The sequence below is a fragment of the Chelonoidis abingdonii genome, chromosome 2, assembly GCF_003597395.2.
Source record: "Chelonoidis abingdonii isolate Lonesome George chromosome 2, CheloAbing_2.0, whole genome shotgun sequence".
NCBI lineage: Eukaryota > Metazoa > Chordata > Testudines > Testudinidae > Chelonoidis > Chelonoidis abingdonii.
The window spans coordinates 98,068,150-98,090,912 of NC_133770.1; the positions used below are offsets into that span (position 1 = coordinate 98,068,150).

The following is a 22,763-nucleotide window of genomic DNA, read 5'->3' on the forward strand; positions in this document are numbered from 1 at the left end:
CGCTGCAAGTCCCTTCCTGCAGCGCTGGCTGTACACCTGGTCTGCTACGGGTATGTGCGATCAGCGCTCTGATGAGCGTGTCATCGTTGTGGCACTCACCCAGCGCTGTTACTGGCCTCCAGGGTATTAGGAGTTATCCCACAATCCTGTATTACACAAACGCGGACGGTACTCCCGCGGGAGCTACTTATCTAAAAACAAACACGTGCTCTTTACTGCATCAGTAGCCGAGGCTTGGATTGTTGAACTGTTCTTGAGGAGACAACAGCATGGCGGGGCGGGGGAGGGAGGGATCTGTCGTGAGAAGTGCTTATGTTAGTCTGAAGCCTTTTTACATTTAAGGTGATTGGAGAGGGTGGGGAAATAGCCAGGAATTTGCAAGGCAGGGAGCTGTCACAACGTGTCTGCTCGCAAAAATCCACCCATCTCTGTCTCCGAGGCTGCCCTGTCACGTCCACCACCCCCTCTTTTGAACTTGCAGCGAGGGAAGCTGTCACCAGTGTCTGCTCCAAAAATCCACTCTCTGTCTCATGCAAGCTCCCTGTCACATCCACCCAGCCCCTTCTTTTGAAAAACACGTTGCAACCACTTGAACGCTGGGATAGCTGCCCACAATGCACCACTCCCAAAAGCGCTGCAAATGCTGCAAATGTGGCCACACTGCAGCGCTGGTCGCTGTCAGTGTGGATACACTGCAGCGCTGGCCCTACACAGCTGTACGACCACAGCTGTAACTACCGGCGCTGCAAAAATGTAAGTGTAGCCATGCCCTTAGTCTTTCATTTACAGTAATCTGAGATGTTACCCACTGTCTACTTGTAACACATTCAGATAGGCAGGTAATCTTTTTAAAAATAAATAAATGGTATTCTGGTGGCTCAAATGGTAACTAATACTCTAAAGGAATGGTAGAATTAAATTATACAAGTAGCTTATTTTTTATGTAGCACATGAACATTATATAATATTTTGGAAGAATATTGGAAGGGAAAGTCCAGCCTCCTGCTGTTGCCAGCAACCACATCATACAATCAGTTTCATGAACTTATCAAGCTCAATTTTAAAACCACTGCTATTATTGGGAGGCAATTCCAAAGCCCGATGCCTTTGCTGGCTAGAAACCTTCTTTCCAGTGTTATGTTTTCACTTTCCATAAAATAAGGCAATGCATTTCATTTCAAAATTAAAATCATTTTTCTAAAAACAGCAAACTACTATGGTACTGACAGGGGGATGGGTGAACAGACTATTTTGGTCCAGTAACATTCTCAGGATAAGTATTACATCCTTCTAGATTTAGAAGCAAATGAAGCAAAGTAGCAGAAGGGACACAGTAAGGTGGAGTATGAAAAGACATAAGTGAATGAGAGGGAATATGATTGAAAGTTCTATATTAGACTTTTCATATTATTTTAGTAGACCAATTTTGGGTTCAAATTGCTATCTGTGCAGTTCGAAAACTTTGAAGAATGGTGAGGCCTCCAGACAAAATCAGTTTTAAATCAATGTCAGAATGATTATTTATAGACCAGTTTTGCCAATGAAATAATAATATAGTTACTGAAAAGGTCCACTGTAACAGTGGAAAAAGTCGCCATAGTACTGTGTTTTTAGAGAGCTTATTTTTTTTAAAATAGGCTAGTGAATAGCAGAGAGCCAGACGGTGACAGTCATATGGAGCAACAAGATGTGTGAGGCAATGTGGGACATGGAGTTAGATTCTCTGCCTCCGTGTATGTGCTTATATGCTGCTTGTGCATCAGATTTTTTTTAATGGAATTTAAAGAAAAAAAGAAATTTTGCTCTTCTAACTGCGCCTTTCAGAATACTGTTGTAAGATGAGTAAGTATTATCCTCTCTTCACAGATGGGAAAATAGTAAAAGGCCAGGCTCATTGAATTGCATGAGCTCACACGTGAAGTGTGTTACAGAGACATAGGACAGGTCTTCACTACCCATCAGATCGGTGGGTAGAGATCGATCTGTCAGGGATTGATTTTTCGCATCTCATCTAGACGCAGATAATTTGATCCCCAAACACGCTCCCCGTCGACTCTGGAACTCGAGCTTGCAAGAGGCAGAAGCAGAGTCGATGGGGGAGCAGCAGCGGTCGACTTGCTGCTGTCCTCACGGCCAGGTAAGTCAGCCTAAGATATGCTGACTTAAGTTGCATATCTGAGGTTGACACCTTCACCCCCAGCCCTGTTTAGACCAGGGGTCAATCCAGGTTTCCTGACTACCTGTCCTGGCCTCTGATACATGCTGTCATGACTAACTTTAACATTCACCAGGAAAAAGCTAAAGGTATTCTTCATCTTAGTTCACAGCTTCTGCAGCAACTCAGCAGTCAGCTCTGTAGTTCTTGACAGGTTTCAGAGTAGCAGCCGGGTTAGTCTCTCTCTGCAAAAAGAACAGGAATACTTGTGGCACCTTAGAGACTAACAAATTTATTTGAGCATAAGCTTTCGTGGGCTACAGCCCACTTCATCGGATGCACAAAAAGCCCACGAAAGCTTATGCTCAAATAAATTTGTTAGTCTCTAAGGTGCCACAAGTACTCCTGTTCTTTTTTCGATAGTTCTTAGATCACTCTGCTCAGTAGTCACATGTAAAACGTAAATAAATGTCCTCCGGGCTGTAAAAGCAGAGACTGCTGCAAAAGCAGACTCTATGAAATAGTCACTGGTGGTGAATTCCACTGAGGTCTCACCCCCATTAGGTTTCTAGTCATGAAACGGAAAAGAATTTTAGTCTGTTTTAGCTGATTCTGTTCATCTTTATAGTTTGCGAGGGAATCTTTCAGTGAAGGCAGTTAAAAAGGAAGTGGAGAAGAAACTCCGACATCTGCTTGCAGACTTGCCACTCCCACCAGAGTTGCCTGGAGGAGATGATTTATCCAAAAGTCCTGAAGAAAAGAAACCAGCAGTTCAGTCACACAGCAAAAGGAGGCCTAAGTATGTTTACTACTTACTTTTTTTTTTTTAAAGGAACTGCATGTAAGACAAAGTGATACACACGTTTCTTCAAAATATAAAAATTTGAAATATATATAATTTCCCTGTCGTTTTTATAACTATTCAACATAGGATGTACTGGAAATAGATTAATGCCTGCAGCAAATCTTGAATCAAGATGCGTCGATTTACTTCTACTTTGTGCTATTTAAGCCTGTTTTTTAACCATTAAATGACTCAATGTTTTATTTCTGAAGGTCTTCTAGACAGGCAAGGCAGTCCCTAGGTGCACTGGCACCATTTGAGAAGTTGGAATTTTGTACTGCCCACCATTTCCCTATTTGTCTCATTTCCACTAAGTTTCTCTCAACCCTATTCACTTATTTATCCTCATCCTTTGGTCCCTCATCCTTCTGCCGTTCTATGTGCAGTAATGAGGGACCAAATGAGCAGAAACTGCAGACAAAAAGAAGGTGGTTTGGAATAGGCTTGTTGATGAGTAACTGTGAAGGTCCTCTTTAGATGCAGAACTGAAAGTGCCCACTCAACCCATGTTTAAGACAGTTACTTGGTTTTATATCCTCTTGCTTGTATACCCTCCCTTAAAGCACCACATTAAAAACTTCCCCTTGAAATTCATTGTTGTGTAAACTGTCCAGAAAGTGATTAATATGTAAGGCTAGCTGCTGTTCCTTTCTTTGCACCCATTAATCCTTTACCAATGAGGTTGCTGCATTTGTAACACTTCGAAGAAGGTAGATACTGAATGAGATATCTCATATGATAGTTAAATGTACTAACCACTGGGTAGGCATCTTTTAATAGATTAGTGAAGTGTGTCTCTCTTATTTTGGATGGACAGATGCAGAAACTGTTACGGTAAAATGTGACTCAAAATGTCTCTTTCCTGAGACAAAATAATTTTGCTTTTTTTATAAATTTCAGTGGAGACCATTTTTAAACAAACAAACATTCCTTTGTGGTGTTTTCAATGCGAATAATGCAGTTTTGTGCTAAGGCAGGAGAAATGCAAAGCGATTGACTAGAAAGAGTTTCAGTTTCATTTGTCATCTAACTAGTCTGTTTTCTTTGTCCAAGCTGAGAGAAATTAAAAGAACATAAATGTTGAAAGTTGAATTCATTCAGTTCTCTCAGATCTATTTTTCTAAGACGTTAGTAATATGAAAAAGGTTACTTTTTACAGATAACTTGTTTCTGAACATTTTGATTTTTTTATGGATGTATTTTTAGAGCTAATTTTTGTTTAACAGAATATGTGGACCACGCCATGGTGAAACAAAGGAAAAAGACATTGACTGGGGAAAACGCTGCGTGGATAAATTTGATATAATTGGCATTATTGGAGAAGGCACTTATGGGCAAGTTTACAAAGCCAGGGATAAGGATACGGGTAAGATGTAAAAATATATAATGAATGAGTACTGTTAACTACAGAATTGCAGTATTACATGGATTTAAATATGGTATTTTTTGTAAAATGCTTATGCTTTTCTGCCCTTCTCACCTTGGAAAATTCTTCAGAATTGTGTTGTGTTTTGATCCTGGTACTTCTCCATAGTAGTAGGAATTTCTCTATACTGTTTAAAATCATGCAATAACCCGCAGTTACTAGAAGCATGGGGTGCAGGTATTTTTTGACCAATTTCCTATTTCAGCTTCCATGCTTTGAAGACAGTTAAAGCGAGAAAGAAAAGAGAGAGGCACAGCAGTAATGCTTGTAGGAACTATTGATGAAAGAAGCTGTTGAACAAAGAGTATATTCTGGAACTTTTCAGTTTCTCCTTCTTGCACCTTCATAGCTACTACCTGAAATAATATAAAGGAGGAGGGCCTCCTGATCTGAAATGTGATCTCTAAGGTTGCTTTTCCTATAGTGGTCAGATAATTCTCATTTATGGCACCATAGTTTAATTATAAGTTGAAATGTTGCAAAACTTGTAACTGCCTATCTGTTTATTTTTTGGCTTTCTCGGAACACCAACCATGGGGTATCAAAGGACATTTTGGTCAGCACCTTATAATAAGCCTTATTTTGGGATTAAGTTTCCTGATGTATGCTTTTTTATTTTCTTGTTTGATCTCACTTTACATTAGTATTCTTTGCTATATTACAAATGTGCTAGATGTATTGCTTATCAAAAGGAAAAAAGATGCAAGAAAGAAACTTCCTCTATTTCTGACCTCAGGTGTCCCGTAATGTGAAATCTGCAGCATGCATAGGCCTTTAAATGTAGAGATGCTGTTGACTCTCTCATTCTTGGGTGTGTGCTTAGTGATTGGAAACCCAAGGAGGCAGATTCAATTGCAGATGAGAAAGACGGAAGAAGGCTATTTAGTAGTTGTGAGAAAGTTGTCTTATAGTTTCACTTCTGCAAAAGATTTGGTGTCTGAGTTGTGAGTGTGTTCTTAACATGGATCTGAATTTACTTTTTTATTTTATTTTAAGTGCAGGTGCACATACTGGAACATGAATGAGTGACATCTTTTTTTTTAAATATTGTAATTCAAAAAGACTGTATTGAGTGACAAAAAATCTGAATTTCATTTGTTTGAGTGCTATCCTTCATGTTTTTATATTTAAACCTTCTCATAGGAGAAATGGTAGCGCTAAAGAAAGTACGACTGGATAATGAAAAGGAAGGTTTTCCAATTACAGCTATTCGGGAGATTAAGATTCTTCGACAGCTTAACCATCAAAGCATTATCAACATGAAGGAAATAGTGACAGATAAGGAAGATGCTTTGGACTTCAAGAAAGACAAAGGTATGTACACATGCACAGGGCAGCTACTTCTCTGCAGTCCCATTCTTAAAGCAAATATTAATTCAGTATCTGCAAGTGGAAGTTTTACTTAAAAAGTGCATTTATAGATAGTAGCCTTTCAGCAAGGAGTTGTAAATGCTATTTGTTCTCTGTACAAGCCCTTTATTTAACAAACACATAAATACCATTGCTTTTTGGAGTATTAATGTGAACCCTCTCAGAACAGAATAAATGTAACTTTGTTTTACAGTGTTGATGTGAAGATGCTTGTTATATGTAGCTTAAGTAGGATTAACAGACAATGGGAAGCTGTCATTTGGAGTCCAGTTTAGACTCTACTCTGCTCTCCTTGTTTTCTCCTGCCTCACTGGAATACTGCAGTCTCATTCCTTTAGGGAAACTTTTTCCTTACAGGCCTAGGTTATTTTTGTCTCATGATTTCATTTTTTGGACTCAGCATGAGTGCAGATGACAGAAGGAAGCAAAAGGGCAAAATGATGTATAAATTGGCCGTCTTTGAAGGCCAAAGTACAGATGAATTTATTAGTAAGTAAGATGGATTTGTTCTTGCATGTCAGAGGCCTACAAACTTTCATCATCTTTGTTCGCTCTTCTTGAGCTGCAGCAACCTTCAAAGCAGAGAGCAGTAAGATTACAGTAGGGAAATTTGTACAGGGCTGTTGTTGTGCTCTTTGCAAGTGTAAATCTGACAATAGAGCTGGTAATTCCATCTTTGGAGATATCTTTCATGCAGTAATCTACCAGGCTGTTCTCAGTAAACCTTGGCTTGTTTGGGTCTCCAAGCAATAGGTGTCTTCCTGTTAAAATTTTTGCCTGAGAAAATGTCATTTTAGGGAATTTGTATACCTATGACATGTTAAATAGTTCTGTGCTAATTGAGCCAGGCCCCATAAAGGAGAATTTTCTTACCACCAATTTTTTTGTGTTCTAGATTCCTCTGGCGTACACTCATCTCTGTTGTTTAGTTAGGAATCTATAAAAGAATCTGTGAAAATGTGAGGTTTTTATACGGGCTTCTAATCAAAATCAATTTGTTTTTCCTGCTATGGAAGTACTGAGTGAGGAGAAAGTAGGACAAGTGAGTGGTGCTAAGCTAAAGAAAGTGCTGTAAAATGAGCTTTTCACTGGTTCCTCTCTGTCCTAATGTGCATGTGAGGAGGAACTATTTTTCTGTTCTGTGCCAGTACAATCCTGAACTCAGAGAAGAAGTTAGTAGTAAGAAAAGTTCCCTTTTTGTAGTTATAGATATCAAAGAATCCCAGGGGCCTCTAAAAACTTAATTAGTGAACATATAGTCACTTCATCCATCATCAAAATGCAGTCTCCTTTGAAAGGAATGTGGAAGTTGTTTAGTACAGTGCAGCAACACTGCACAATAGATCAGACAGGAAAAGATGAATATATTATACAGCCAGTTGACGCATTGGGTGACATTTTGTTTAGGCAGAAAGAGGTAGCATGAATTTGGTTATGGTGCCAAGGTTAAAATCCCTACTCTTGCAAGATGTCCTGTAGGGACAGTAATAACCCACGACACTGATTTTTGTGTCACCCAAAAGAGATTACTTCCACCAGGGTTCGGTAGTGACTGTGGTAGTGAAGGGTGTGCCCCAAACACATGCCATTTGTAGCGGGTAACTTAGATTTTCCATGTTTTTTTTCTATTCAGTTGTTAATCAGGCCGATCTCTACTTAGCTCATGAAAACAGTTTGCATGATCATTCAGCCTAGCTATTGTTACTGTCTTATTGCTGAAAGTGTCTTTTCCTTCTCTCTTCTGTCACTCATGCCTCATTTAAAATTAGATTGTAAACTCTTTAGGACAGAGACAATTTCTTTTTGTAAAGTGCCTGGCACCTTTTAGTACTATCAAATTAATTAATCCTTTTTTTGGTCTGAGCTTGTACTTGTGATACTGATTCCCTTTTTATATTTGATATTTATAACAAAGAGAACTGTTTTCAGCTGTTATTAAAATACTAATGTGAATTTGGACAGTCTTCTAATACTGCGTTTCTATGAAGTGGCTTAAACAGAATTAGTCTGACAACAGCCTCTTCATAAACAGACAGTATTGGCAAAAGGGTATACAAGACTTTTACTGTTGCAGGCTATATGAAAAGAAGTTGCAGTCAGAAATTTGCTTTTTGGATTACTGCTTCTCTCTGTTGCCCCATGGATTATAGTTTATGAGATGACCTTTGTTGGTGAGAAGGTGTAGCCACATCACATTCCTGACAGCCTGGAGCTAGAACAACCACACTGTTCTTCAGTTTTCACAATACACTATCACAACCTGTATTTTTAACTTGGATTCTTAATTTAAAGAAACTTTAATAATGGTTATTTTTAAATTTATGTATCCGGTTCAAGATATACAGCATAGCAGTTCCTGCAGTGAAGAGACAGTTGAATTTGCTTTTCCAGTAATAGCCTTACTATCTTGATCTTCTAAAAATGCTTTGGGTTAAAGTTTGATTTAAAAAAATAAAAAGAATAACTTAATGCTTAAAACTAACATGTAAAAGAGTGAGCCATGCATATGTTTTCGAATGCTGTTATACCCTCTGATTTTAGTTTGCAGGTTTGGTTTTGAATGTGTTAGTGTGTCAGACTAGTGAATATGCCAAACTATGGACTATTTCTTGATAAAACTGAATCTTTGATTTTAAGAACAGGTAATTCTGTTTTGATGGGAATATAAGAATTATTTTTATATATGTATTCATCTGTCTCTTTAGATCAAAAATTAACTCCACTCACTTGACATTTAACTATTGCATATGTATTAGTAGCCCCATTTTAAACAGCATAGCCAAAAACATAAATTTGACTGACTCTTTCTGAAAGTCCATATAGTGAAGTGAGTGAGACTTGGGTCAGCTATATCAAAGATCAGAGTTCTGTTTCCTCCTTGTGTAACCTGACAGTGGAGCATGAGGCCTTGCTCAGTAATAATTGTGAAGGGCACCAATTATTAACAGCAATTTTAGAGGAAATCTAAAACTCATGGCTTCCTGGCTCCCAACCCAGGTCACACTCCCCCCTAGGCAGTTGGGTGTTCAAATATAGGGAGGAGAAATAGGAGGATACATTTTGTGTGTCTTGTCAGGAGTTACAGGTCTGTGTGGCATGCTGAAAGGAAATGGTGAGTTGATGCATGAGCATTGCTAATGGAATGTTAAAGAATTTTGATAGCAGGCTTTTAGCAAGTTGTACTGAGCAAAACACAGATGGAACAGGACTATTTCAGATCTTTTAACTGCGCCAAATCCAAATGGATTTTCATGGGAACAGCAAAAGGCACCTCACTTACGTCAGGTCTGCCCCCTTGCCAGAATTCCAAGTCTTACTGCAAATCATTGAGTTACTAGAGCTTTTTTTAAAAAAAATCAAATGTGTAATGGAAAGTATTAGACAATGTTAATATAAGGGTTGTTGCTGCCCCACCTATAAAACATGTGCTGTTATCTAAACAAAGCAGGTCAAATATAAAGCTGAAAATACTTCACTTAATATGTGCATTTTTAATATGCCAGTACTTGAGAAGAAAAAAAACATATTGGGAACCACTGGGTGAAGAAATCCTCAGAGGTGATATCTGGGGCATTAATAGGAAAAAGCTGCTCTGAGTTGTTTCAGCTTCTGAACTGGGACTGAGTCTTTTAAGGATTTGATCTATGTTCAAGGAGGGGAGAAAAATTAACTACCTTTTCTAGACAAATAGGATTGGGTGACTACAGTGTGTATATACATATAATTTTTTTTTCCAGGGTGAGAGGGGGTTAAATTCTAATTTACTGAAAGAGATGTATCTGTCCTTACAAGGTATTCTGCTTTTAACAAGGTATAAAGCCACACTTCTCACTTGTGGAAGGTAATCTTTAGGTACCTAGTACCTGAGCCTCCCAGCTGCCAAATTGTACTTCTTGCATCTGAGACCTTCCATTATCTTATGTTGAAGACTTTTTCTTGTGACCAACAGGCTACAGAAACTGTGGCTGTCACAACCTCTAGCTATAGTAGAAGCAAATGGCTTTGACTGTGTGGGTCCTTGTGGCAAACACCATAACTAGCTCTCATCTTTGTATTTTTGGCTTCTCTCTTTGTGTTTGCCTTCTGCAACCTGAGGGCAGTACTGCTTGCTGAAAGTGTAAATCTCTGCCCATGCCCATTGACTGACTCTGAGGGCTTGCCTACATTGCTAGTTGAACGACACAATTTTTTTCGTTCACAGGTGCTTAAAAAAGCCCCCTGTCGCTAAAAGTTATGTAGTGTGTAGACAGCCTGAGAGAGGGATGTGCTTTCCAGAAGCCATTTACCCTTTGTTGCCTCTCTTTAGAAGTTATGGGTTTTTCTTGTCTTTGGGGATGTCTGTGTGAAATTACCTGTACTGATGGAAGGGGTTCTCCCATTGGTGTAGGTAATCTACCTCACAAAGATGCCAGGTAGATTAACAGAAGAATTTTTCACACCACTGAGTGGTGTAGCTAGGTGGACTTAAGGTCTCTAGTGTAGAGCAGCCCATAGCTTTGGTTACAGGTTCGTCTGCTCTACAAGCTCAATGGTGATACTGTTGGATTATAGGTATACAGTTGGATTATACTGCTATAGTATGGACACTTGCTACAGGAATGGAAAGGGTTTTCCACCCCTTTGAGAGGCAGTAACTATGTTGAAAGAAGAATTCTTCCATTGTCTGAGATTGGCTTAACTGTGTCTCGGGTGTGAATTTTTCAAACCGCTTAGCGATATAGCTAGATTTACCTAAGTTTTAGGTATCGAGTAGGCCTAAAAAGCTCTTGGATATTCTGACATCCCCTAGTCAATCAGCCATAGTCATTTTCACTCAGTGAACTCTTCAAGCACATACCCTTTCTCTGCATCTGGAGCAGCCACTCCTAATTTTCAAACCAATTTTTCCTACATACTGCATACAATAGAGTTTTGAACCATCTCTGTTTTTTAAGAGATGGGCTGTTGAAAATACAAAGACCCTTTAATTAAATAGCTGACTTGCAAATGGCTAACCCAGCTATATTACTGCTCTTCTTGGTGCATATGCTTACTTTCCTTTTCTGCCAAACACAGTGGAGGGAGTTAGTGTGGTCTTTACTAAATTTCCTTTATTCAGCTGCCATGAAACACAAATTATTGCTTGACTCGTCTTCTATTGTTATGGGGCCCTCCATCACAGCCCAGATGTAACAACAATTAAGCCTGCATTTTTCATGTGATTCAGTTCAAAACTGATGGTGTCGGAGTGGTTTTCAGAAGCCTTCAGCTGTTAGAAGAGGTGTCCATACCAAGTGTTAAAGCTCTGTATTTGCCAATGTGCATTTTGAGACAGGAGGGGGTATATGTTCTTGCTTCGTGCTAATCTGTTATAAGGTTACTGTGAATTAGGAAAATTCACAGCCTTTAGGTTTTTCCTTATTCCTTATCCTTTTTCAGGAGTCACTTCTGATAATCTTGCTGGGCATTGGAAACCAGAAGACATGCTGATTTTGCTGTTAAACCACTTAAATTGCAAGAGGAATTAAGATTAAATAGTTGAGCAACACAGTGATATCCCAAAAAGACAGGGAATCCTGGTTTGAGAGATTTTGATGAGGAAACAGATCTGACTGACAGATTCCTCGCTTCTGGAAACTCCGTTTAGAAACTAGGCTAACCTGAAGCATATTGATTTCATGGTGGCACTGGACATATTGGTGCTGCTACTTTGGCAAGGTAGTCAGTGACTGTACTTCTGAAAAGGTTTTTACCTCTCTTCTGATTTTTGACTCACAGAACAAAGTCCCTATGAACTTTGTTGTATGACTGGTTACTTTCTTCCAGCTATCAGGCAGTTCTGTAGTCTTTCTGAAAGCCTGTGAGGATTCCCTGACAGCAGTCATGCAATCATCAGAGAATACTTCACAGCAGAGCTGTCTCTCTGTTCCCACTGTAAGTAACTTTACCCAGGCTTCCCAGGACTAATATGAAGTCTGTTAGGAACTGCAGAACTTACTGAAGGCATGGTGTTCGAAGGGTCATGAGGAAAAGCATTTTTTTTGCAGCCCGGTCATTATATTGGCCATTTCGTGCTTCCTATAGTACTGGTAGTGGGAGTGGGCTAGCATAGAACAGATATAAGAGGTATGGATCTGTTCAGGTAATAAAGAACATCTCTTCCCTTTGCTTGCTCATCTGGGATCTTTGACAAGTTGAAACAGCGTAAGTGCTGGTGTAACTGGAAACTGCTCACTTCCACAGGTGACACGTTTGGAGAAATATCTCTGGAAACATGGAGACTTCCTCCCTAGAATAAGGTGTCCCCTATCAATTTTCTTTGGCTAGTCAGGTTTAATGTCTTCCTCTGATTTGACTTCCTCATTGTTATTGGCCAGATTGTTCATCTTCCTATGAGGAAGAGCTTTTATACACAGTAAAAGCTTTGGTATCCAGCATGTTGGGGAATGCTAGACGCCGATAAGTAAAAATTTCTGGTTGACAGGGAGAGAGTTTTTGTGTGGGAGGGGGGCTCAGGGCTGGCGGTTGGGGTGCAGGAGGGAGTGCGAGGCACAGAAGTTTGGGGGCAGGCGATTGGGGCACAGGAGGGGGGTGAGGGATGCTAGATCTGGGCATGCTCATCTTGGGTGACTGTGCTGCCTCCAGCACACCAGCTAAAATGTCTGGAATGGTTTGCTTATTTATTTGAGGCAGATATTCCTTTTCTACACTTAGGTTGGGCTCTGGCTCAGCATGGATGGGGATCTACTTGTTTGGCTATTGAACTCCCAGCTTGCCATCTGTAATCCTATGTTAGAACAACATGAGAAGCTCTGAGAGGTAGTGAGGACTCCTGATCTGTATTGTCTCAGTAATCCAGATCTAGAAAGCCCTTTGTATGATTTCTCATTCCGTTGGGCGAATATCTGGAGCAATGGAGGCATCAGATATTTGGTAACTACTTTCAAGGACTAGGTAAGATCTTGCAGTGACAGGTCTTTCACTTGTATCTGGCCACGGAATTTGTTTGGAAACAAAGCAATCTGAGACAGTCTGAGTGTGCAGCATACAGGATTATTAGAAAACAAATTACAGGAATGCAAATCTTGAAAAAATAGGAGATGAGTAGAGTACGATATGAAGTAGTATCACACAACAAGAATATAGTCATCTGTAGCTTATACAGAAGATACAGGAAAACCTTAATAGAATGAAAAGATGCTAACCAGGGGCTAAAGGGAATGAGGAGGACTCTTAGAAACAAATTAAGGTGACGAATACTAGAGAGAGAGAACCGTTTTAATGAAGGAATAAAATGGATTCATTTGACTGAGCGATTGTACTTGTTAAAACAGATTGAACAAGAATCATAACATAGATTGGGTTGATTAGAAAGTAAACGTTTTTATAAGGAGCAACTGATTTAAGAGACTGTATGTGACATTTAAATGTACACATCAGCTGGATGGGAAAACATGTGAGGGCATTAGAAGAATTACCTAACAAACTTCTTGTATGACTGACAGTGCTTTTGAATAGTCTTTGACTACCATAGAGGTTATGGACAACTGGAGAAAAGAAATGGAATACTCGTGTTAATCAAAATTTCTAACCATTGCTGTCCCAAATGTTTTATGTTTTTAAAAAAAGGAACAAATATTAAGAAAACACTAAATATCTAGAGGATTACAAAAATATAATTAATAAGCAGCACCAATTTATGAACAAATTACCTAACAAACTCAGTTGTTTTAGGCAGCATTTCAAAGTGAGTGAGTGAAAGGAAAGTGAAATATATAATATGTTTGTATTTAGTACAATTTGTAATTGTCATGAAATCTTACGTTAATTCATTTTGCAACTAGGCTTGTAAGTGATTACTGTTACATGGACTGAACATTGGCTGAAGGACCATAAACAAAGCATAATAATAAATGGTAAAATATCAAATTGGGAGCAGATGCCTTAACAGGGTACTACAAGTATTGGGATTAGAGCTAGCTTTAATTTTATTAATGATTTGGGAGCACTAACTGAACTTAAAGTATTAATTTAGAGAGCATTGTGAGCACCAAGGGCAGAGAAATAATGCAAAGGGACTTAGAAACATGAGTGTAGCACCACCTACTATTTAGGTTGCCTGATTCTTCCCATTATAAGGCTCTGTTTTCAGTTGCCTATAATTTTTGTCAGTCTTTAACCAGCTGGGATGCAATTTTCCTTGCTGGATGTCTGCTTTTGGTTGATTATATATATATATATATATAATATTTTTTTTTCTAAATTCCAGCCAGAATGGTTTATCTATTCCCAAGAATAAGGCTAGGAGAGACTACATGGTTTTCCCCATATTAAATTTTGGCAGATTTTCCTTTGAACAGCTCTAGTACCACCATGCTTTGGAGCAAGGACTTGGCAGGGTTGTGCCTTTTACCATTCCCGTGAAAATCTGCCCAAATGTGGCCAAGTTATAAGCCTTTGAAAAATCAGTTTGTACATACTCAGAGGCTTCCTAGCAGGGCTGAGCAGCGTTTTCTTTGTAGTTGCAGGTATGTACCTTGCTAAATCTGGGCACCTCAGCTGAGAGCTGGGACACTCTCTCCTGTGGTCTTCATGACTTCCCTAATGGGACAAGGCAACATGGGGGAGGAAACTGCCTGATTCAAATGCAGAAAGGGATCAGAGGGAGTAGATTATGATGAGTGGGGGATTACGACTGGGATTTAGGGTAGTCGGGAAGACTAATACTGGCTAAGCAAGGGAACTGGGAGCTGTGAGGGGACTCTGAATAGCTGGATAAGGCGACTGGGGCTGGGAGGAAAATATAGGGGTGGGGAACGGAGTTTGGATTCTATTTTATACAGGTTTTATACCATGTTCAGCACCATGCAGTAACTCCTCACTTAACGTCATCCCAGTTAACATTGTTTTGTTGTTACATTGCTGTTCTATTAGAGAACATACTTACTTAAAGTTGCGCACAGTCTTATTGTTGAGAGTTCCAATGTGCCAGAGGAGTGAAGTTTTCGACCATGCTCTTTGTTCTGGAGTTTTAGGTTCTTGGGGGCTGGTCTTCTCGGTATTCTGGACAGTGATTTAGAGATGAGGACCAAGACCTTGAATTTGATTCGAAGTTCTATGGGAAGCTAATGTAGAGAGGGAGAACGGGTGTGTTGTGCTCATGGTAGCTGAGGAGATGCACTGTGGCATTTTATACTTGTTGGAGCTTCCCAGATGCTGACGGTTTCATGCATAGTATGTCACATTGCTATAATCTGGTTGAGGGATGACAAAGGCATAAATAAGTGAGGCCAGGTCTTCATCCACCAGTATGGGAGGGAGTCTCCTAGCCAGCTGCAGATAAAAGAAAGTATTACTCTGAGCTGTTGCAATGTGAGAGCTTAGCATTGGATGAGGAACCTGGGGGAAAGGAGGAAATGGAGATGGGGAGACAGATCTGAGGGGAGAACTGGCACTGTCTGGGCAAAGAGATTGGGATAGTGAGTTGGATTGGGGGAGGGGGCACTAAAACTTGATGAGAAGATTGAGACTGAGATCCAGTGGGGATGGGGAACATGGGTAGTAGAAGAGGGAAAGTGATTGGAGGCTAAGGTGGAGGATGGAGACAGCATCAGATGTGGAGCCAGATGGGGGTGGAGGGAAACTTGGTCTGGCTGGGCAACAAGACTGAGACTGATGAGAAGCCTGAAGAGTGGACACTGGCACTTGATAGGTGAGGAGACGAGGAGCTTGGGTGGGAAAAGGACTGGTTGGAGAGGACAGTGTTGAAGGAGTCGCTTTAGGGGAACAGGCGGAAGAGTCTGTACCTACTGAAGAATGTTCCCTTCCAGAGCCTGGACTGGAATCCAAGATCTCTGACTTATCATTCCTCACCTGTCAGCAAATATCTGTGAAACTCGAGGGCAAAGTTTTTCTCATCCACCTGTAGTGCTGGTCCACATCGCAGTAGTAGGTTGCCATCCTCTCATTTACTCCATTTGCTCAAGTAGTAGAGGTCTGTACAGCTGATCTAAATACTCCAACTCTGCTGGTAATCAATGTGGGTGACCCTGCCACAGCATGGAATTCCTGTGGGGTGTGGTGGATTTTCAGTTTTCTTTTTTAAAAATCTAGGGAATTGTGTATACACAGATAACCTTAAAAGGACATTATTAAGATTGCAAAGTTAAGTGCTCCAAAGTTAGGAAATGCCAGAATTGTTTGTCTGTACAACCTTAATTCAACTCCCTTATGTCTGTGCATTTTGATAGTTTTTATTGCATGATCACATACTGTGTTTTTCCACAGGACCCCTACCTCGTTTAGTGCACAGCATAGACCTGCTCAGGGTTGTATACTGAAGGAGATGATCTGCTTAATTTGTTGCAGAAGTTGGCAGATGTAAAGTGAATGAGGCAGGGGATCATAGGAAAAGAAAGGAGGGTGTCCTGGTTAAAGCAGTTGAATGCTGCCTTGGATTATTGGATTCGATCCCTGCCTCTGTCCCAGAGTTCCTGTGTGATGCTGGGCAAATTGCCAAAACTAAACTTGTCATATGCAGTCTATGAATTGTGTGTTCCTTATTTCTGGGTGCCTGACTTGAGATCCTGGTGTCTGATTTGCAGAAGTGCTGAGCCCTCATAGCTGCAACCAGGGTGGATTGATTTAAGTCACTGATTTTAATAATGATTTAAATCACCCAGAAAGAAACCTTAATCTAAATCATTAGTACTTTTTAGTTGTAAGTCAGTTCTTGATTTACAACATATTGATTTACAATCCTGCATAGACTTCACACTAAATTCGGTGCTGCTTTTTGCCAGGCAGGAGGAGTTGCTGTAGCTATACACATTTATTTAAGCAATCATGTGACTTAATTAACCTTTATCAGATTTTTAACGTTGTTAGAAATGATGAATGATGTGTTGTTTGCTAGATTAACTTTTTACTTGTAATTTGTGTCAAGCTCTTTGTGGATGAAAATTCATATTCAATTAAAAATGCACAAAAATAACATTTAAATTTTTTTAAATTCGGTAAAACTACCTTAAATGTGCTGGATACATAGGGGGGAAACATGATTATCCAAAAGTTCATCAAACCATGTTTTACATTTTAAACTAACTGATTTATTAAGTAAAGTATCTGTAGTTAGTGAATTGAACTGCTTTTTTTTCTGGTCCCTGTGTTTTTCCAGATTTTAGAACTAATAGTTCCCATCCTCTTCCACTTGGATTTTAATTCATAGATTGGAAGAGGAAAAGAAGCTTTCCGTCTTGTTCAACTTCCAGTTGGTTTCTTAGCTTTGAAGGAATTAGTCATTGAACTGCATTAATTACGGTGACCAGATAGCAAGTGTAAAAAATCAGGTGGTGGGGGGGGGGGGGGTATATAGGTGCCTATGTAAGAAAAAGCCCCCAAAATCGGGACCGTCCCTATAAAATTGGGACATCTGGTCACCCTAGCATTAAATGAACAAACTGAAATGAAGAAAATATTCTCTCTGCACTTGCAGAAGAGGCTGTTTCTATCAAAAGCTCGTTGTTTACTTCAGCAAACTCTGGTTCCGGATGCCTAGCCAGTGATTTACACCAGTTGAGTGATATGACTTTCTTTAAAGCTCTGGCAGGAAACATACGGCTGAATATTATTTTTTGTATTTCCTTTAAAAGATTTTAATAGCTTATAGTAAGATTAGGGCACAACATTAGTTCTCAATTTAAAATTAAATCTTAAATAGGTTTAATTTTTAGAAAATCAATCCGTATTAAATTTAAATAAGATTTAAATTAAAAAATCTGTTTTTTTGTTGTTGTTGTTGTTGTTTGTTAAATTATCTACCCTGACTGGAACTGTAGCTCATGGGAGTTGTCCTTTGAACTCAAAAATGCTATATAGTTAGGCTTGGAAGGATGAGGTTTTTATCCGTAAATGTCAATTTCCCCATACACAGAAACCGACAAAAAAAATATTTCCATCAATAATAATAGAAGTAAGAAAAATGCTTCTTGAGAACTCAGAGTTCGATTTAAGGCTATTTACTTTGTGTATTGGACAGGTGATAGTGACAGTTTTTGTTTTTAATGATTATAAAACTTTGACTCTTTGAATCTCAGCATTTTCTGTCATTAAATAACTGTTTGACCCTATGAAAATGTAAATCAGTAAAAACTGAAAAAAATGCCTTAAAAAAACACACATCTGTCAAAATTATAAAACAATAAAAATTGAATGCTGCCAACTTATATATATTGCCAATTACTCTGAAAAATCAGGTCCTAAGCATCTCAAATTGGTCACCCAAAACTAGTGGAATACTATTTGCCGTAATTTCTGTGTGCTTCCTCTCCCCATCAGTAAAGTGGGGATAATCCCATCCCCTCACTTCACATGGGCTGTTGTGAAGATAAATGAATATTTATAAAGCTCTCTGGTACTATACTGATGAAGCACCATAAAAAAGCCGACGAGGAAATTAATAAGTATATCTTAGTAGTAAGATTTGAATAGTGTGCAGTAAATATGATCTAAAGCCAAACATTAAACAATGAGGAGAAAATAAAAAATTGAATAGCTGAGCACTAGGTGAGAACTGTCCAGTCAGTGCACTGGATGATGCAGGAGTCCTGGGGGAAAATAATTCATCAAAATGCATACACAGAAGGGGGCTGAACTAAGGTTGCCCAAACTACCTTAATTCTGGCATTTCCTAATTTTTGAGTGCTTGACTTCTCAGCCTTAATATTTTGTGTGTATGGGCAGAAAACAGGATAAGATTAACTTTGGGGAAAATATGACTTGCTGCATCTGGGCAGTACAGTTCAAACCGGATACTTAGTGAGATTTAAAAACTGAAAATAAAATTTCCTAAGAGAAGAGGTGCAAACTTGTACTGTTTGGCTCATATAAAACATTGGACAGGGCAGTACACTAGTAAATGTATTACAGAGAACAATCCTGAACTTTCATAGGAACAAATGACATAGTCTAACCGTTTTTCTTATTTAATTGCTATAGTTTGATTATGTTGATTGCATTTCCTCATCTTACTGATTTATTTACACACACACCCCTCTACCCTGATATAACACGAATTCGGATATAACATGGTAAAGCAGTGCTCCGGAGGGGCGGGGCTACACACTCAGGTGGATCAAAGCAAGTTCGATATAACATGGTTTCACCTATAACATGGTAAGATTTTTTGGCTTCCGAGGACAGCATTATATCGAGGTAGAGGTGTGTGTTTGTGTGTGTGCGTTCGCATATACACACAACACGGTTTCACCTATGATGTGGTAAGATTTTTCAGCTTCCGAGGACAGCATTATATCAAGGTAGAGGTGTGTGTGCGCTCGCATACACACACAACACGGTTTCACCTATAATGTGGTAAGATTTTTTGGCTTCCGAGGACAGCATTATATCAAGGTAGAGGTGTGTGTTTGTGTGTTCGCGCTCGCATACACACACACATACACATATATAAACAAACCCAAACAGTGCTGAACTGAATCTAACTTTAAAAATACGGACAGATTGAGTATAAATATTTCACAGTGTCACTTAAAAAATTCAAGACAAATCATTTGTTTTATTTAGAAATTAGAAAGCTATAAAAAAAATTGGTGGTTTTCAAGCAACTCAAACTGGTATTCTGTTTTGATTAGGATTTTAAACATAAATTTGAGAAACAAATTCAGTGTAACTGAAATTGTTAAAATATATGTACAGTTTGGGAAGATGACACAGAAGGCTTGATTTTGAAGACAGGAGGTGATCTCTGATCAGAGTGATATCTTGCAATGAAATTAAGTGACATACATGCCTCATGAATTTTTAAATGTTTGTATGCCTTCTCAATTGAGTTGTAATCAGTATAATGAGAAATAAAAATGTAACCAAATTGTAATAAAATAAACAAAAGTAGTGACAAAGGAACCAATGAAAGCAAGCACCACAATTTGCATCACCTTACACTCTTTCCCATCAGAGTGAAGATTAGACCTGTGTTTATCATCTCTGTCCCACAACCTGTTTTTTCAATGCGTGTAGGAAGGATTCTGACATAGTCTTATTTGGTACCTTTATTGTCCATAAAATGTCAGCACAAGAAGTTAAAGAACTTTCCATATATCTGTTAATTCTATTAGACAGGATGTCTCATCCTGTTAACAAATTATGAGGATTCTGAATGTGTGTGTTTTGGGGAAGTTTGTTCTATATCTGTTGGGATATAGTGTGAGTACTGTTTTAACATAGGCATGTACCTCCTTAATAGATTCAGTTGCTGTCTCTTAATCTCATGTTCAGAACTGATCATTATTACCACTATCCAGCTGCTTCTCCATCAACTCCCAAGTAATGTTGAGGAAGTTTAACTCAGAAGGAAGGGAAGCTGCATGATTTTAGCGAAGGGAATTGGGCAAAGACATCTCACTGTGAGTGTTCTCTTCCAGCATGTGGAAATGGACTGTTGCGTGCCTCCCTCCCCGTAGGTACTTATTGAAGCAGTTCAGGTCCTTAACATAGCAAGCACTAAGATGAGCAATGTATAAATTAAATAAGTAATTTAGTGTAACCAGGTTCTTTGGATTTCATGAAATTTAGTGTAGCGGGACTTTTGCTTCCATTGCACTGCCTCATGAATGTGGCTAATGAGGAAAGCTGGTGTGGAGGAATGGGTTCTTTTGAAGAATAATTTAACCCCAGAGTTCTTGAAATTCTTGGTCTCTAACTTGAAAGGGGAAAATAGGGTTTCCATGCTCGTTGGTGTTTCCTCATAAGAATGGGAATTATATGGGATTTGTCTAGGTTATGCCTAAAGCCTGGTTCTGCTATGAACTGAGCTACCAAATATTGTGGGTTATGGGGAGAAACTGGTTGTTGTGCAGTGAACAGGTTGCTGTCCATCTAAAGGCCTCTTTTGTGTTCTCATTCTCTCCTTCCTCCCTCCCTGCCCCAATTACTGCCTTGAATATCAGGCCCATCCCCTGATGTATACGCAAGGGTAAGAAGCAGGGAAGATGGCAGGCCCCCTTCTTTGTCCTACCACACAATATGACATGATCAGATAGCATAAATAACTTCTCTCTCACTGTGAGATCATGCCCACCTCATGAAAATAACCCTGCATTTGTTTTTATGAAGGAGTAAACAAAACACTTCATTTGGATTGGTCTAATGTCTCTTGCAGTCGCAAACTAAAATTAGTTGGAGTAATACTGAAAATCAAAATTGTAATGACATATTTCTGATTACGGCAATATGAAATTGCCGTGTCACTCATCCTATGAATACAACAGTATATAATTGCTTAGTAATCTAGTTCTGGCAGTTCCACTGTAGGCAAGAAAAAGAAAGTCAGATCAGCTTGACAGTTGAAACACTGTTAAACCTGCATACAACATTGTATCTCATATTTAGTTTATTTTGTAAAGCATAAATCTGATATTACATTCCATTTTCATTTGCACTAGCACAGTCAGAAGAGTAAAATGGGAATTATACTATATTTGCTGTACTCATCTTATGTTCATTATTAAAAATTGAAGTGAGAATCTGGTATATTTAATTGGGAGAGTGTTAAATACAATTTAACAGCATCAGCCAACTCCATAGCTAATTCATATGCCATTCTTCTTTTATTTCTTAATGCTCCCACAATAATTCTCATCCTTCTGAGATATCATCATCTATTGTGGTGTGTAGTGAAAGCAAAATCACCCAAAATGAGAGTCAGTCCAGATGCTTGATCCCCTGTATAGTAGGGTCTCGTCAAGCTCTTTTCGCTTTATTAACTTTTGTGAAAGGAAGATGAAAGAAATGTGAGTTTTGTGTAGTTCTTTTGCTTCGATTTTAAAAAAGGCACTAGGCCTGACTGTATAAGTTCACAGTGATAGATAGCTCCAGTTATTCATTTTGCTGTATGTTTAGAGATGAGATCTTGTGCTGTTTTACTGCATATGCGATGGGCTTGTAGTATTCTTTTATGCAAGGAAGGGAAGTAGGCATTCAGATGATGGGGCACCAGCATTATTACCCTCCATACACTCAGGAATACAAAATATTTCCCCAAGATTAGTGGTACTTGGCTTTGCACAGTTGATGAACCATTTCATCAAATGTGGTTAGAAAAAGTCACTAAATCATGAAATTTTAGTCTAATCCTGTGGTTTTTACATTATGATGGTGCATTTTGTTGGGGGTGTGGGGTGGGTTCAGGCTTTGGGTGGTCTGCATTTTAAGTGTTTCATGTACCACCTTCCTTCTTATTTAAGGTCACAATATCCCTGTGGCAACTACAACAATTGGTTACATGGCAAGTAAGGAAAATTTTAACATTTTTATCTGTGTTTTAAATGAAGTCTAGCTTTTGGAAATGAGGAGCTAGCACCTTGTAAACAGCTAGCTCTCTACAGACCACTGTGTGGGAACCTCAACATTATGCAAACATTGCAACACACTATCAGGAGACCTGTGGGCGTCTGCAGCTCCCTTTTAAAACTGTCTTCCATCCTTTCCCTTCCTATCTTCCTCAATGTGACAAGATCATGTAATCTCTGGTCCATTTGTTCAGCACTTCCCTTGCCCTCTGTAGATGTGTGACAACACGGAGGTTGAGGAGCTATCCTAGAATCAGCACTCAGCTCCCTGTGCCTGAAATCAGGCAGAAAGAGGCGAGCTTAAGAAAATGCCACAAATGCCAGGAGAGCCATGTGCAGTACCCAAAAGGGTCGCTCTTCTAATTTGATCTCAAGTTTCTTAACATATTATTTTCTTTAGAGTAGGAGGAGTCTCTTTTTGTCTGCTTAAATGCTAAGCAAAGATGACTGACCAAGCTTCCGTTTGCTGGTCAGGGCCCTTCACTTTTCTCAAGTTACGCATTTGGGTATTAACCTTATTTAAATGTGGCATATTGAGTGCCTGTTGCTGAACTGTAGACTTTCATTAGCTTCTCATGTGAGACCATTATTATATAGTGAGCCTAGGCTGTTGGGAGTTCTTGT

General features: G+C 39.1%; 1 protein-coding gene across 1 annotated transcript in view; it reads left to right on the forward strand.

Annotated features, from left to right (window-relative positions):
• Nucleotides 1-22,763, forward strand: part of CDK13 (cyclin dependent kinase 13) — an 80,592-nt gene that overhangs the window by 23,430 nt on the left and 34,399 nt on the right. Inside the window, exons 5-8 of the mRNA XM_075062001.1 lie at nucleotides 2,784-2,954; nucleotides 4,226-4,365; nucleotides 5,569-5,739; nucleotides 22,035-22,079. Coding sequence (XP_074918102.1) covers nucleotides 2,784-2,954; nucleotides 4,226-4,365; nucleotides 5,569-5,739; nucleotides 22,035-22,079 — 527 coding nt within the window. The remainder of the gene's footprint in view (nucleotides 1-2,783; nucleotides 2,955-4,225; nucleotides 4,366-5,568; nucleotides 5,740-22,034; nucleotides 22,080-22,763) is intronic.